General features: G+C 29.0%; 1 protein-coding gene across 2 annotated transcripts in view; it reads right to left on the bottom strand.

The window, feature by feature from the left end:
* Positions 1-1,259: 1,259 nt before the first annotated feature.
* Dnali1 (Putative inner dynein arm light chain, axonemal Dnali1) overlaps positions 1,260-16,761 on the bottom strand; it is a 30,082-nt gene continuing 14,580 nt past the window's right edge. The window contains exons 4-6 of one of the 2 annotated variants that reach the window (XM_014426405.3): positions 14,420-14,565; positions 6,402-6,599; positions 1,260-2,080 (exon numbers count right to left, since the gene is read on the bottom strand). In XM_014426405.3, coding sequence (XP_014281891.1) covers positions 2,045-2,080; positions 6,402-6,599; positions 14,420-14,565 — 380 coding nt within the window. In that variant the 3' untranslated portion in view covers positions 1,260-2,044. Of the gene's footprint in view, positions 2,081-3,675; positions 3,842-6,401; positions 6,600-14,419; positions 14,566-16,761 lie in introns of those variants that run through there. The other variant, XM_014426404.2, reaches the window with a different exon arrangement.

Genomic DNA, 16,761 nt, shown 5'->3' with positions numbered 1-16,761 from the left:
TTTCTTCATTCTGAAGATAGGATTGCATTTATTAAATAAAGTCAATAAAAAAAATGTAGGATTAAATTAAATATTTTATAATTTCATCAATTCATTAAGTTTTAAAAACAACCCTTTAATACTTATTAAAACTCTTTATTTTGATATTTTTGAGCTGGGCTACTTACTACATCTACAAAAATACATATTATTATAATTTTATGTCTACTTTCATTATGTTTCTTCGAATCATAAATTCACAATTTTAATATTAACATTTTCCAAAAAAATGAAATTTATATCATATTAGTAGAATTGAAAAATCATCAGATCTTGTTGTAGAAAATTGGTTTTATTATTTTATTTGTAATAAAAAGGTTTATTTGTAGCCCAAATACTTTGTAAATATAATCATGAATAAAACAACACTATTGGTGGCAGCACTGCTTCAGACCTTTTAGTCACTTATTATTTTATTTATTTTTTAAGGAAATCCACAGCGAAGGTAATGTTTGCCTAATTATCTACAGGTGACCAACCTATTCTAACCATGGTGTAGGGTCAAGATTTTCATTTTGTGGGACCTCCACTTAATGAAAAAAGATAACAGGCTGGAATTTGAACAAGCACCGCCCACAAATCTCAGGCTAATAGACCTGCGTCTAACCTCTGAGCCACGGACGGCTCCTTTGGACACTTAGCTTTTTCTTTGGTTTTGGGTCTGTTCTGTGGCAGCATTCTTGAGTGCAAGTGTACTCTTTGTTCTTTTATTATAAAATCTTCCCTGATCCACAACAGATTTACACTTGTACACAATTGAGAATCATTTACCTTTCTGTATTCTTATTTAACTCATATTTTTATTTATTTATTTATTTTTTTATAAAGAGGAGTTCAAAATAAAGTGTTTGAAGAGGAAGTATTAAAGATTTTTTTAAAAACATTTCCCTGTAAATTTCAAACTACTGTACTTATTATTATTACTTACTGTACTATTGTACTATGTAAGTTTGTATTCCCCTTGGAAAAATAATTTTGACAACAATTTAGATGAAATCAATTTTTATTTGATATGTTTTGCTATGTATAGATAAAGGAATTTGGTAATAAAACTGACAGATAAAGTGTTTGAAACTACTAGTCAAATATGAATCTTCAAAAGACAGAATTTTTTTTTGTCAAATGAATAATTATAAAACTTATTTTTACTGTTATATGAATGTTTTTAATACTCAGTTATTGTATAAGATTGTTGTGAAAAAGGAATAACAAAAATAATGTAGTTGAAAACAATTATTTTTAATCTAGTCTTCAGTTATCCATATCATTACCTAAATGTTACTTTAAAAAAAGCATCTTGAAGATAAAACTGAAAACAAACAAACACAATTTATAATACAGCCAATACAAGTTTGCAGAACAGTTAAGTTGTTTACTAACATTTGAGTAATTTAATTATATATAGTAAATTATTTTTAATCAAAACAACAAAGTAACTATACAAGAAATACTTATTTACATTTTGTTTACTTTATCTATTAACATTAATGAATACATTTTAAATTATAATAACTGTACTTATAAATAGAACAACAATTTTATACAAATCTATCATAATCTAATAAAAAAACAGTGTTGTGGTAATGATTTATAAGTCTAGCATAATAAAATGTGATTTATAACATTAACCAAAATTATATAAAGAAGTTAAATTATATAATCATACAAAACAGCAAATTATAAATAAAACATTGAGTTAAAGTATGGAGATGACAGAAGAATTGAGGGCGTGGGCTGCAAAAGACTGTACTTCCATTTTGTTTATAAAACGAGTTGACAATAGTTATTATTGCTAACTGTCAGAATGAAGCATCTAAATCTGTTCGAAATAATCCCTTTGTTTATTTTATTACATTTAAAAATCAATTATTATTTGAAAACTCCCTTCATCCAGCAACTAATGTGTTGTAACATTATTTACAGCACATTATCAAAAATTAGAAGTAAGCAGTTTAGCAGTTCACAGCCTCAATATATGTTTCATAGTAGTATTAGTTGACAGGTATTATTTTTTAGGAGCAATTATTGCTTCCAGTTGGGCCTGAAACAAATAATCAGTTTTTAGTATTAAAATAAATTTTTCAAATTAATATGATGTTCTAGAAGTAAATAAATAAAATCACATTCATATTAGGATTCTATATGAATCTGAATTGTTTAAAATTAATAATAAAGTAAGTAATTAATACAAACATATTCTCAAAATATGTTAAACCTCAAGAGGTGAAATTTACAGACTCTACATCGTGAAATTTACGATGAGGTCTAACAGACTCTAAATTTTTTAATTTATTCAATAAGAAATAGTGCAAGCCCTTCACTTTGTCTTATGTTATATTTTAAATCACTTTTAATAGTTTCCACACCAAAAAAAATGGTTTTAAAAAAAAAATTAATGACTGAAATCGATTAGTGAATTTCACTTACTTTTTATTTAACATGGTCATAATTTCACCAAAAAATTGATACAAAACAAATATTTTGTTTGTATTGGGTAAAATTTTCATTTCATGGGACCACCACAGAAATAAAAGTCACTACTAACTCCCTCAGCAAAAAATCGCCCTAGCAATAGGTAAATGTGTCGGATATATTCTGTTGGGTCATAATTAAAATAAAATAATTGTAACTTAATTAGGATAAGTTACAAGTATTATAATTTCTCTCTACATATGACACTTATTTTTAATAATAAACAATTTTATTTAGAGTTTAGATTGAGCTATAACCTAAAAAAAATACTTTGTGTTAGGATAAAAATTAAAAGTCACAGTAAGAAAGGGCTTTCTACTTAAAACGTCAGTATAATTTTAATTTATTCTATAAGCAGCTTTCTTATGTATTTTTTCTGCAACAAAATTCCTGAAAAGGATATTTTTACAATTATTGTTAACATAATCTATATGATATTCTTACAAAAAGATAGTAAAATTCAGTATATAAATGAAAGGAGGTCCTTATTTAGAATTATTGTCTCTAACAAAGCTTGCGCCTTGAATATTGAAGTATATTTGTGACAAGCCATGAAGCTGAATGGAAATTTTAATTGATGATACTAGAATTAGCAAAACGATCATTTGTTAGTTATTTATATTAGTCAATTCATTCATTGATTTTTGTAAATTATTTGATTTATGTTAATTGGTTAGTTATTTATTATTTGTGAGACTCAAAACAATTTTGAAATTTTCCAGTAATTATTTAATAATAATAACTGTTTTTTTAATTTTTGCTCTCATTAATTAATTTTTAATACTAATTAAGTAATACACCTAATTCTAAATCATTAATGTGAGGCTATTCTGCCTAGGTTAATAAATTTAGTAAAATCAACCTATTTTCTCACCTTTTCATTAAATTTTAAAACTTTTAATTACAGATTAACTTAACACAATCATCTCTCATTTATTACACTATTAATAGTGTTAAGTTAATCTGTGTTTAAAACTTTTAAAATTTAATGGAAAAGTGACACAATAGGTTGATTTGACTAAATTTATTAACCTAGGCAGAATTGATTGATTTGTATTTAAGATTGACTCTGAGGATGGCCAGGTTGGTGGAAAAGTTGGACATTTAAAGCAATAACAAAAAGTGTTAGAGACTTAACTTGGATATATTAAATAAACAAATAAATACATCAATAAATTTTATTTATTTATTTTTTGGCAACTATTTAGAATTTGCTAAACTTCTAATATGATCCTTCTTCTTCCATTTCTTCAAATCCACTTGCTTCCTCTTCTTCGGCTGTTTCAACTAATTCTTCAAATTTTCCTAACTCACCATCAAGTAAGTCACTCTATTAAAAAATTTTTGGTTAATTTCTTTTCATAGATCTGAGGAGTCTATGTCTATTATTATTTTTTATTTATTTTTTTCATCAAGTACATAAAGAAAATTACTACTGATAAGTTTTAGATTAATTCATTCAACTGAAATATTAAAATTGTTTGCTCGATAATAAATAAGGAATTAAACATTATTATTAATTAATTCATGATTATCATATTATTAAAAAATTACTTACGAGAAGATAATTGGGGGTGCGGTCAAAATGAAACACAAATAAGTGGTGTAACTTATTTAATTATGGCAACGTTTCAGCTGGAGTTAATCAGGGCTAAGAACAGACCAAGATAACAACCAATAAGTATAGAAATTAAAAATAAAATATAAACAGAATAACATGAAGTGAATAATTATACAGAATGGAATTAATAAAATGAAGTGATGAGAGAAGTGGAAAATAAAATGAATACATAGGTAACTGAAAAACTAGGTAAAATAACATAACTAAGGAAATAAAATAAAAATGAAATTATATAATGCAAGGAAGTATGAATATATCAGTTATTAATAATTTAAAAATTGAAATATGGAAAGAAAAGTAAAATTGAGAGAAAGAAAATATATGTTACCATAATAATTGATGAAGAGGCAAAATATAAGTAAAGTTTAACAAAAGAAATGAATAGAAGAAAAAATAAAATTATTTTAAAAACAACAATAATAATATAAGGTGAACATAACTAATAACGTGGGTAAGGAACATTGAGAAAACTAGGGGTGGTAAAATAAAGATAGGGGGAAAAAAAAAAGAATAAAACGAACTTGTTAGATTGAAAAGCAAACGCCAAGTGATATTCTACGCTGATAACCGCAAAACTCCGAATTAAAAAAGACGTTACAAGAATTAATTATTAATTTGGAGTTTAGCAGTTATTGGCGCAGTATACCAGTATACATGTTTGGCTTTTAAGCTAACAGGTGTTTTTTATTCTTTTTTTTTTCCCTATCTTTATTTTACCACCCCTAGTTTTCTCAATTTTTCTTACCCACGTTATTAGGTATGTTCACCTTATATTATTATTGTTGTTTTCAAAATTATTTTTTCTTATACTCATTTCTTTTGTTAAACTTTACTTATATTTTTCCTCTTTATCAATTATTATGATTATATATATTTTCTTTGTCTCAATTTTACTTTTCTTTCCATATTTTAATTTTTAAATTATTAATAACTAATATATTCATACTTCTTTGCATTATATAACTTCATTTTTATTTTATTTCCTTAGTTATGTTATTTTACCTAGTTTTTCAGTTACCTATGTATACATTTTATTTTCCACTTCTCTCATCACTTCATTTTATTGATTCCATTCTGTAAAATTATTCACTTTATGTCATTCTGTTTACATTTTATTTTTTATTTTCTATAATTATTGGTTATCTTGTTCTGTTCTTAGCCCTGATGAAGGCTAGAAACTTTAGTCGAAACGTTGGCACAATCAAATAAGTTACACCACTTATTTGTGTTTCATTTTGACTGCAACCCCAACCATCTTCTCATCGTATATCATACATGGTCAACTATCTCTCATAATTAAAAAATTACTTGTGGACCTAAGTGTGTTAATGAGTATATTTTTCTAAATTTATCACTCTTACTTTTATACCAAAATATGAGTGTTACATTTCGTACTCTCTACTAAATAAAGGTTTTCTTCTTTTAATATAGAACTATATTAAAAAAGCGTCATGTGGCTATATTTTTATTAAGAACTATGTAGAATTATTGGGAATAGATTGGGATGAAAGCTACAAAATGGTAGGTTTGTATGAGTAAGGATTTTGTAATTAAAGGAATTATATCAATTGAGGATCAAATCTGCAACCAATGGTGTGTTGAGGTCTTTTCACTCATTTTTCATTTCATTCATAACATTAGAAGAAGCTGTAAGGTTTCTTCAAAGAACTTTGGATTGTAAGGGATTGGATAGGGAGGAATTTGATATTTTAGCTCAAGCTCAATTTGGTATGTATCCAAATAGTTCTGATCTTCTAAATGAATATTTTCTACAGAAAATTAGAAGTTTACAAGTATTTGACAAGTAAATGTTATTATATAACATTTTATATAGCTTTATTATATAACAATACGTTATTACATAACATTTTTAGTAAATTACCAGGTCAGTCATTTGTTCAGATGGAGTCCTAGATAACAGATCTGTTTGGCAGGAATAATATTAATGAATACTGTACGACAGGTTGTTTTAGTTTTGCAAAGAATGATAAAAGTAGATTGTTAGGATTCATTTAAATTCTCTACTTTTGATACTATTATAAAAAAAAAAAAAAGAAAAAAGAGTCATGTGTGAAAAGTTATTCCTAATATGCCCAGTCCTCATTTATGGATCCTGACCTACGATGACACAAATAGACTATTTATTATTAAGTGAAAAATATTGTGGAAAATCTTGAGACCAAAGAGAGAATTGGATTCTAGTCAATAACTATAAATACAAATACAAGAAAAAATTAAAATAATAAAAATGATTGTAGTTTTATTTTACCTTAAGTTGTGCATTTGTCTTCTTGAGGAAGGATATTTCTTCTTGGTGTTTTCTCTGCTCGGCCTCCCTCAGCTCCTCAGCTCTCCTTTCCATCATTGTATATTTCTGTTTCATTGCATTCACTTTTTCCTCTAAGGCCAATATTTCTTCTTTTGTCGTCTTTATCTTTTCATGCAATTTTATTTTTCCTTTTTCGGCCTGAAATTAATTATTGAGTGTAAAAAATGCTTAAATTCTACAAAATAAAAGTGTATATAGCATATGCATCTTTTAAATGTAATATATGATAAATCTGTGTCAAAAATAAACAACACCTAATTACAATAAAATAGCAGAGTCCAATATAGTCTTTTTTCCCAATTAAACAAACATTATTTGTTTTAAGTCAGAAATTTCGATCAAGACCAGTTAGCAAGTTAACTGCCAACTATGAGTTTTCTCTGTCATCTAACTTGTAGTTTGTTCACTTAATTGGCCAAACTTAAATTGGCTTCCTAGATCGAAATCTTGAAAAGTACCGTGACAGTCAATTTGTTAATAATTAAAATTGTGTTACTTTATAAATATTTATTTAATTTTTGAGCTATACAGGTGTGCGCAGCAGCAAAGCTATGGTACACATGTATGCGTAGCATCGAACTACTACTAAAATAACAATTTACAATTTTTACAGTCAACAATTTGCAATGTTTAATTTATGGGTCAATCTTTTATGCCTCTTCCACTTGGTGGCCTTCCAGGAGCAGGTCTTCATCTTTGACTTAGTTTGAATGGACTGGCCCTGCAATAGTTTTCCACCTGTATATAAATTCCTTATGTATATATATATATCCTATATATATTTCCTTATAATCTTATAATGTATTTAATACAGATGGTTTTCATTGGTTACTAGCTAAGGACAACCATCCTCTGTGAGGTTGTAGAGTCCCCTCAGCAATATGGTCCCTAGTGTATCAATGGCAGTGCAGTCCACGATGTGTGCTCAGCTGTCTCGGGAACACCAAAACCAGAGCATATCAATAAAAATAATTCACAGAGATCTCCTAGATAAACATGAATAAATTCACTATTTGAACGCCTGCATCAATGTTTACTTGGGGTCATATAAGATCCTATCTTCCCTTTGGGACTCTTCTAGAATGTCTCAATTTGGTCAAAAAATATTTTTTGGAGTTGCTATTTCAACATCCTTCTACCTTCCCTTCCTACCAATCACAAGTTATTAGGACTGCTCCCTCTACAACTTGTTACCCACTAGATCAAGAGACAGGTACCTTCTGTTGGCATAACCTTATCTTTAACTATGTCTTGCGACTGATTACCTCCAGCATTGTTGTGAGGTCGAAAGAATAATGTCCTTTTGGTTAACCTTAGTCTATTATAACTTGTATATTCTAGCTTATCATTCTCACCTATCTTTTAACTCTGGTAACACTGCAGATATAAATGAACATGTAGTGTTGAGGCCTTCTGAGTGATCGTAATAACAACTCTTGACACTATATAATAGTAAAGTTCATATGTTATATGGAAAATTCCTGTCAATATGAATATATCCATGAATGTGGCCAGTTGGAACCACACTCGATATCCTACCTATAAATTATTGGATTATGTAGGTGAGCCTAGTACGACCAAAAACTTTTGATGAAATGCATGTCAAAAATAGTTATAGCATTTAATTAATTTAATTTATAGCAATTATTTATAATCAAAATCTAAATGAAGTTTCAGAATTTGAGCCATATAGTTTTGATTTGAAGGATATGTATATTTGATATTTTTACTCTGCACTAGTAGTATTAATTAAGGTATGAAATACTTTTAAAAACTTCACAATAGCAATGAAATTATTTTTTCTTTGTTCATTTAAACACATGTATTTGTAAGTAAAGTAAGGAAACAGTTTGTGGTATAATATAAAAAACTCTCAAAACTGCGGTAGACTGAATATGTTGTAAGAATGAATAATAACTCACCCAAGAAGATATCATTGTTTGGGTTTGTGGAAGGAAAATGAAAGAAAAGATGGTCACGATTGTGTCTTGTACTAGACAGCAAGAAGTGGTGGCGATGTTACTTATGTAGTCTTATTTATATAGAAGTCATAATAATCATTATAGCTGTCTGTCAATTATAAAATAAGTAATAAATAAAATTTCATATATAAAATAAAGAGAAATCTAAATACATTAAAACATTATATTAACAACACTTGAATTAAGGTAATTAGAATGCTACCAATGGGTAGTTTCTCAACATGCCTGTAACACTTCCATTTAACTGAGATCAAATTTACTTTTTTGCTAAATGTATTGTAATGTACAGTTTTAAATATCAATAAATAAATAAAAAAGAATTAAGGTTATCATCTTAACTTTAATTCAAATGTAGTTTTAGTTCAGAGGAAGATGATTAATCTTCGAAACATAAAATTAATTTAAATTATAAATATATTCTTTTGAATAAAGGTATTGTTGAGAAGGTCTTTGTGGTATTGATTTTTCAGTAGTGATTTAAATTGGCTTCCAATAAAATTTAAGAAGATGAGCATTAATTATTATTTATATTTTCTTAAATTTCAAAATTAAATTAGAGCAACTATTATATTAGTGATGGTAAATTAGTACATTGGTTTTGAATAATTTTTAACAGTTTAAAAAGACATATGAATTAGTTAGGAGTGAGTTCTTAGTGCCCTTGATTATTTGATTATAATTCTTCTTTTTTTTTATAATTAAATATTACACAATGTATATGTGTATACATTATAAGAAAATATGATCAGGAAACATTGAAATATTTTTAAAATATAGAATATAAATATTTTCGAAGGATATTGTTAATCTTAAAATTAATAAAGTATTTGTAACTATTTTTAATTTTTAATATAGTACTTTTAATACTATGTAGACTACTAATTAGTACTATGTGTATAGGAGAATGGGCTAATAATACAGCTGATATCACCAGCTGTAATATTATTAGGTTGGCTCAATGTCCTAATTCAATTCATGGCCAATCTGTTAACATAGTTATCTTTCTAACTACTATAATATATATATATTATTTTGCTAATTGTTCTTAGTAATTTTGAAGTACTTAATACTTTCAAACTTTTTGTTCTTTTTTAATTTTTTAAGTATCATGCTCTAGCTGTCTAATTTAGAAACTCCTCTCTTTTTATTTCACCCTATTTTTATTTTATTTGTAGTTTCATAAATAATGTTACAACTTGAGGTAGAAGGATTTATTAAAATTATCCATTCCAATATTGTTGAAAATGGAAACAAACATTGGGAGTTAATTGTATTTTTAATTTTTATGAGATATGTTACTTCTACAATCCTGTTCAACATAGTCCATTTTTGCCCCACATTATAACCAATTAAACCATTATTACACCACAAACAGCATGGCTTTAATAGTGGAACATTAAAAAAACAAAAAAAAGGTTTTTTTATCTTTTTTGTGTTTGACAAATCCCAAAGGTTGTTTAGTATACTAGGGTTAATTTGTAACAATCCTACTAGCTAAGGGACAGTTTGAATGAGGACCCTTGTAGAAAAAGTAACCCGTCTCCAGTACTATCTTTGAGGTACAAAAGGATATTTTCGTTATGAATATATTTTTTTTAAGGGCCAATCTAACCTGAACCCTATTATTTTTAGTGTTATGAGCTCTTGTGAGATTGTTACATGTCGTGATTTAACCAATATACTCGCACTAAGTGTCTGTTTTTAAAGGTAAGATAAAAAAGACTAGCATGACACATTCTTTGTAAGCCCCCGGCTATAGAGCCACAAAATGTATAAACCGCCTTCAGCGGACCATGTTTTGCTGATCTTATAATGCCGTAAGGCAAATCAAGAAAAACTGTATATTGTATTGTATATTATTTCTATTGTAATAATTTATAATCCGTATTGTATATACATATTTATCAATAAAAGAGGTTTTGAAAAAAAAAAAAAGACTAGCATGGAGGGCAGGAGTGGTGAGTTCATGCTGGTTTCAAATTTTTAATATTTCTCGATTCAACTAATATTTAATCAAAAACAATTGAAGTCTCTTCAATAAATGCTTAAAGGTGATTTATGACAACACCTTATAATGCTAAAAGGCAATCAAAGGGAGAAGACTCAGCAAAAGTATGTATAATACATTTTCTGTATTAGATATGTATAAAGTAATTTTTTATTTTTAATGAAGGATAGGAAAAAAAAAATAACAGTCATCAAATAGGGGTTTAACGGGGCTATATAAGTCTATATTATAGTACAAGAACTAGGGTGAAAAAATTTCACCCCAATTTTTAATTACTTTAACAAAAACGATGTATAATTACTAATAAAAATTGATGAGTCTGTCAAGTATAGGTAGGGGGAAACAAAATGGCGGCTGTTTCAAAACGTTAAGAAAAAGTAATTTTTCTTCCAGAGCTTTATATCTTTAAAATTATCAACAATACCAATAAAACCTAATAGAACATTAAAGAAGAATGAATTTAGCTAAAAATTAGCTATTCGCGTTCAATAGTTCTAAAGATATAACTTTTTAAAAAGCAGCATTTCATAAAAGTGAGTTTATTTCGAGAAATCTATATCTGAAAAACCATTCGACGTAAAAATATCTATTAACACTCAAATTAAAGCTAATTTAATGCACTATAAAGTAGTTTATTACGTTTATCTTCGTAGGAGTAGTAGTTTTCATAATATTCGACTAAATGTTTATTTCAAGCTGTCCTGACAAAACTTTTGACTAATAAAAAATATATCTGAGGAACCATAAGACGTATGATGTCTGCCAGCGCTCAAATTAAACTAGTTAAATGTAATTTCTGTCGTTTTCCCACTGTTTTTTGGAAAACATTGAAAAAGTAGTTTCGTTTTTTGGTTAATAATGGTTTGCAACATGATCCTTCACCGAACTAATGTTACCCAGTCAATGCATAACTCAATGCTGCTTAATTTGTTATCTCATAAATTGTTCATTAGGATAGATAGTTTAAGAGTTAGAAATAAAAAAAAAACATTTAACAATATAAAAATTATCTTATTCTTTACTTAATTAAATTAATTATGTAATTATTAATACTTGTAGATCCGCCAAAAATGCATATTCGAGTCATGTCTGGCAGAAAATAATTTTTTTAATTATGGCCAGATGTATGTTTCGGGCTTCTGCACTGTCACGTAACTCGAAATCTAAAAGTGCTTTCAAGGAAATTATTTTATTTCTCTGTCATCATTGTTTTAGGTGCGTAATGTGACTTTGAGATGCCTGATAAAAAATTATTCAGAAAACAACAAACACCTGATTTTAATGCAACTATTACCTCTTGAAATGTTATGTTATTAAATTGTGAATTTGTGAAAATATTCCATAGTTTTTTTTCTTGTAATTATGATTGATAACAGACTGTGGTGATTATAATATATGTTGTTGTTTAGATTGTCTCCTGTAAGTTGTTTATATTTTATTTATTTTTTTGCTAACGAGGATAGGCTGAAAATGTGGCACTCGGAAAATTTAGCAGGGCATTCCATGGAAACTGGGGCATTTGGCAAGGCTCTGGGGGTGAGTTGCCAAATGGCGAGATAACTATAACGTTATGGAATGCTGTACAATGGAGGCCGTTTTTATGGAACCATCCTTTTAGAAATCTTCATTTTAATATCAGTATGTATAGAAACATTTATTTGTTTAAAAATAGTATTTATATTGGATCAGAAAAAGATGTTAAACATTTTAAAAATTAAAAAATATAAGTTTTTTATACATATTTTATGAGATCGCACCCTCTTAGATTCGCGCTCTATCTCCATTATAATACCATTTTGAGCAGTTTTCCATTTAATTTTCTATGGCATGAAGAAAGAAATTAAAGAAAATATGAGAACTACTACACTACGTGTAGGGGTCCCCAGGGACGCTTCTGTCACCCGATTTTATGAAGAGTAACTTTACTCCTCCTTCCGTCGTAAATATTTTCTTGCTTCCTTCCTCTACCAAATTATCCAATCCCGTCGTCCATCGTACATCTCAGATATCCTTCAATTTAAGTCCTCAGTGCATTCCCGCAATACCCGCTCACGGCCTTCAGACTTATATGTAACTCATCCCTTTGGAAGTTAATTCCCTCTTTCATTCGTAGTTCTAATACCCTTCCAACCTTCAAATCCTGTATCTTCAACCACCTTTTGTCCACCCAATTCCGGATGAATAACAATTGAAAGTTTCAAGCAAGGTTTATATATTTTCTGTACTTAATGTCTCAGATTTTTGTTTATTCTTGTAAATATGTACATTAGCAGAAATTGTACCTTTCCATTTATTTTATTTTTATCATTTTTTTCTATTACTTATTATCAGAAGCGTTTGTCATCTTATGTTTTATGATATGACATATGGTTTTACTTTATTTTTTTCTATTCTTATTTTATATATTCTGTTAATTATTGTTGTTCATTTTCATCTTTCTAAATTTATGATTTTATTATATCATGACGTTTTAAAATTTCATTTTTATTTTGTATTTCACTCTAAGGCTCTAAAGCCTAATTTTGACGCCTGTATATTATTCTAAAGGGATCAATCCCAGAATAAATGAAGAATATTATAATTATTATTATTATTACGTGTCGTAGTCACTTCCAGCTGCTACAGTGGCCTTGCTAGAACTCATATTGAATCCAGAGAGTTTCAAAATGAATGCTAATAGTATTAATCCATAAATACAGTTATACAAACTTCTAAGTACAAGCACTATACTTGTATTTTTGGGTATTATCGATAATACAATTAGCGATATAATAGGACTTCTTACCGTTGTATAAGTTAGTGATATTGAACATGGCACAAACAATGAGATTAACATTGTTAGTGCTTTTGTCCATTGTGAGCGGAAAGCTGCGAATTGCGAACAACGAATTTGTTACGAATGCCTATCGTCCATTGTGTAAGTATTCGTCCAGATTAAGAGATGGAACGGTTTTCTAATGAAGAGCTTTTCGTTTTGCAATAATCACCTTTGATTTATCGACGTATCAGGCACAGGTGATATTGATGAAGACGGAAAATGTAGGTGAATCACTTTTACGTTTTTTTTCAAAATTACCTTTTCACAGTCCACTTTTCACTCTCTTTTTCGCACTCGTTCGCAACTAGATCCCAACAAAACGAGATCGGTTTGCAAGAAATCTGACGAACAATACGGGCCTAGTGGACGCGGACCTCGTTTTTGGATCGTTCGCGCGTTTTTGTGCGAGTTCGGACGAATTGATTTCGCAGCTTTGCGCTCCTAGTGGAGAAGAGGCCTTAGTTTGTACTATTGATATTATGAAACAGGGCCCAAGCTGGAGTCCAACAATAGCGTTACTTATTTTTGTTCTATTAGTAATTAATTGACAACAGCACCCATAAAGTGGGTACCAAACCTTTCAGTGGACTTAAGAAAAATCTGACCGTTGATCATTGGATGCTTATCACATCCATATAAATATTTTTCTATTCTACCCTGGTAAGATAAACACTTTAATAATATTAAATAGTTTATTTCAAATTTAATAACATGGAATCAGTGTGTATTTGACGACCGACTGAATATTAACAATTTTAAAGACTCATTTCAAGTTGCACAATTATTTTGAATAAAAGTTCACAATTAATAAACAAGATTATGATACTTCATACTGAAGAAATAAAGCCAATATAGGCTGAAAAAGTGTTAGACGAGGTATTTCAATTCACGATTCTGCACATATTTGTTTTTTAGTACACGTTTTATGATTATTTACAGCACAAATAATTTCGGTCTCTAATGATGATTTTTCAGTGAATCATGAAACCTCCACAATGTTAGTGAATTTACAATTGAGCATTCTCATTTGTCTGTTTCTAGTCACAATTCATCTCTGTACTAAAGTTTTAAAATATTATGAGAATCGAAAAAAAATTCTATTTAAATTGAAGTGATATCGACATAAAATTAATATTCCCATGTCACATACCAACAATGCCTTCCTGATCCCGAAGGCAATGCTGCTCTCATAGAGTGTTTGATAGGCCTTGAGAGTCATCTGCATCTCATCTCGGACTCGCAGGAGAAGTATCCCTCGCTCTCCACAACTCACTGTCACTTGTCGAATCAATTCACCTGAAAAGTAATAAAAAAATTTTTTTAAAAATAAATTAAAGGATTCCTTGAAAAATAACGGTTCCTAAATTTTTCCATTTTTTTTTCTAAATAAGATAATGTTAAAATACAAAATTCTAAATCACCCTAAAAAATCAAATTTAGAAAATAAATAATAAATATTGAATCAATATAGAATTAGAAGGATTTTACACTGAAATAATGTCCTCAGTTGGCGCCCAAACAATTTTTGGAAAGATATAAAAAAAATCTGAAAATTCTAGTTTTATGAAAAATCATTTGTGATAGATTTTTTAAATTATTTCTACATATTAAGACATGAAACTCCATCACTGAAACATCATTAAAACTAATGGTTGGAGCTATTCTCTGGTGTCTAACTAAAGAATTATTTTTATACAATATAGTAAATATGAGGATTCAACTACATTGGGCGAATTCGGAGGTCAGAAAGGAAATCATACACGTGAGATATTAAACATATCAATTGTTTTAAGTCCGATTTCGGTGGGATCCACTTATTTGGTAAGTATCAGATAACGTTGTAAAGTAATAAAATAAGTTTATGTATAAAATAGAGGCCGTTATAGCCGAATGGGTTGAGTCGTTAGCAACCTCGAGTCTGCAGCGGCGTAGCGCGGCACGATGGTTAATTTTTTTGTGGCCCCACGGAATGAAAATCAGACTTCCCCACTCTGGTTAGAATATGTTGTAGCTCTAGGTTGAATTTATCGTATTGATTGAACAGTGATAGAATGTGAAAGCAATGTAAACGCATCCTAGTTTCTAAATTAGGTAGAGGAGTATCATGTAACGTAAACGTACAACTTTAATTTTTTTTTAAATAATAAGTTTTGATTGTTTATCTATTTTTCACCATCAGAAGCGAAGGTTTAGATAATCAGAGACTCTCATATACAAACAGATGGGCACATCTTTAATATACTGGCGTATACGGACAATGTAGACATCATCAATAGAACGGAAGCCGATCTCATAGACGCTTTTAAGGCGATTGAGTCATATGCGGTAAAGATAGGACTAAAAATAAATGAAGATAAAACAAAATTTATGGTAGTAGATGGTAGATATTCTGACTCATACATCTAGATTAATTACTATAATTTTGAGAGAGTACAAGGTTTTATTTACCTGTGTACCTACGTAGACACCGATAATAGCTCTTCAAAGGAAATAGAAAAGAGAATTGCAGCATCAAATAGAAGTTATCATGGTCTCACAAAGAACCTTAGGTCCAGGCTTATCTCTCGAAATACCATGACCATTCTATACAAGACCCTTGTAAGGCTGATAGTAACATAAGGGTCAGAATATTGGACTCATGACAAAAGATATGTAACTAAACTAAATATTTTAGAGGAAATTTCTGAGGCGTATTTACGGGCCAATTCAAGAGAATGGTGTCTAGAGGAAAAGAAGTAAAAAGGAGTTAAACGAATTATATAATGCTTCCATAGGTCGTATTATAAATAGACTCAGGTGGGTAGGACATGTCGTTCGAATGGATGGTCAAAGGATTCCGAAGAGAGTCATGAGGTATGAAATTATAGGCAAAAGAAAAGTTGGGCAACCGAAGGCTAGATGGCAAGACCAGGTTGGCAACATTACGTCGGGATGGGGAGCTCCAGATGGCATAAGGCGCATGACAGGAACGAGTGGAAGAAAATTCTTGGAGGCCAAGGCCCGACCCGGGCTTTCGCGCCGAGGTAGAAGTAGAAGAGAAGAAGAAGTGAAGGTTTAATCTTCAAAATGATGATCCAATGATTGGTTTTGATGAAGTATTAAGGTAAATATTATAAAAAAGTAAAATAAAATAAAAACACTTGAAAAATAACAAGGATTTCAATAAAACATTGATGTTTAATTAAATTGGGAATATAAATATTACTGAATTGGTATGTCGTTTGCAGGATTATATGTTGGCATGATGTAATCAGTAAAAATGTGGCGCCCAACCAATTTTGGCATGTTATCTCTGATGTCCTTGTATAGTGACTAGCCACAGGACCTGTTTTAACCCCATTAGTAAAATTTCTTTCATGCCTCCATTCATTCATAAAACCAGCTTATTATATATTTTTTGATTAGCTCCAACTAACATAGCACATTCATTTTTTTTTAAAATTAAGTTATATAATATCTTTTTCATTGCATTTCCGTTTTCGTATTAAAAGC

Source organism: Halyomorpha halys, unplaced genomic scaffold (genome assembly GCF_000696795.3).
Source record: "Halyomorpha halys isolate HHAL.00 unplaced genomic scaffold, Hhal_1.1 Scaffold573.1, whole genome shotgun sequence".
Classification (NCBI taxonomy): Eukaryota; Metazoa; Arthropoda; class Insecta; order Hemiptera; family Pentatomidae; genus Halyomorpha; species Halyomorpha halys.
The sequence above is the reverse complement of the archived record's forward strand: the minus strand, read 5'-3'. Positions and strand labels throughout refer to the sequence as shown.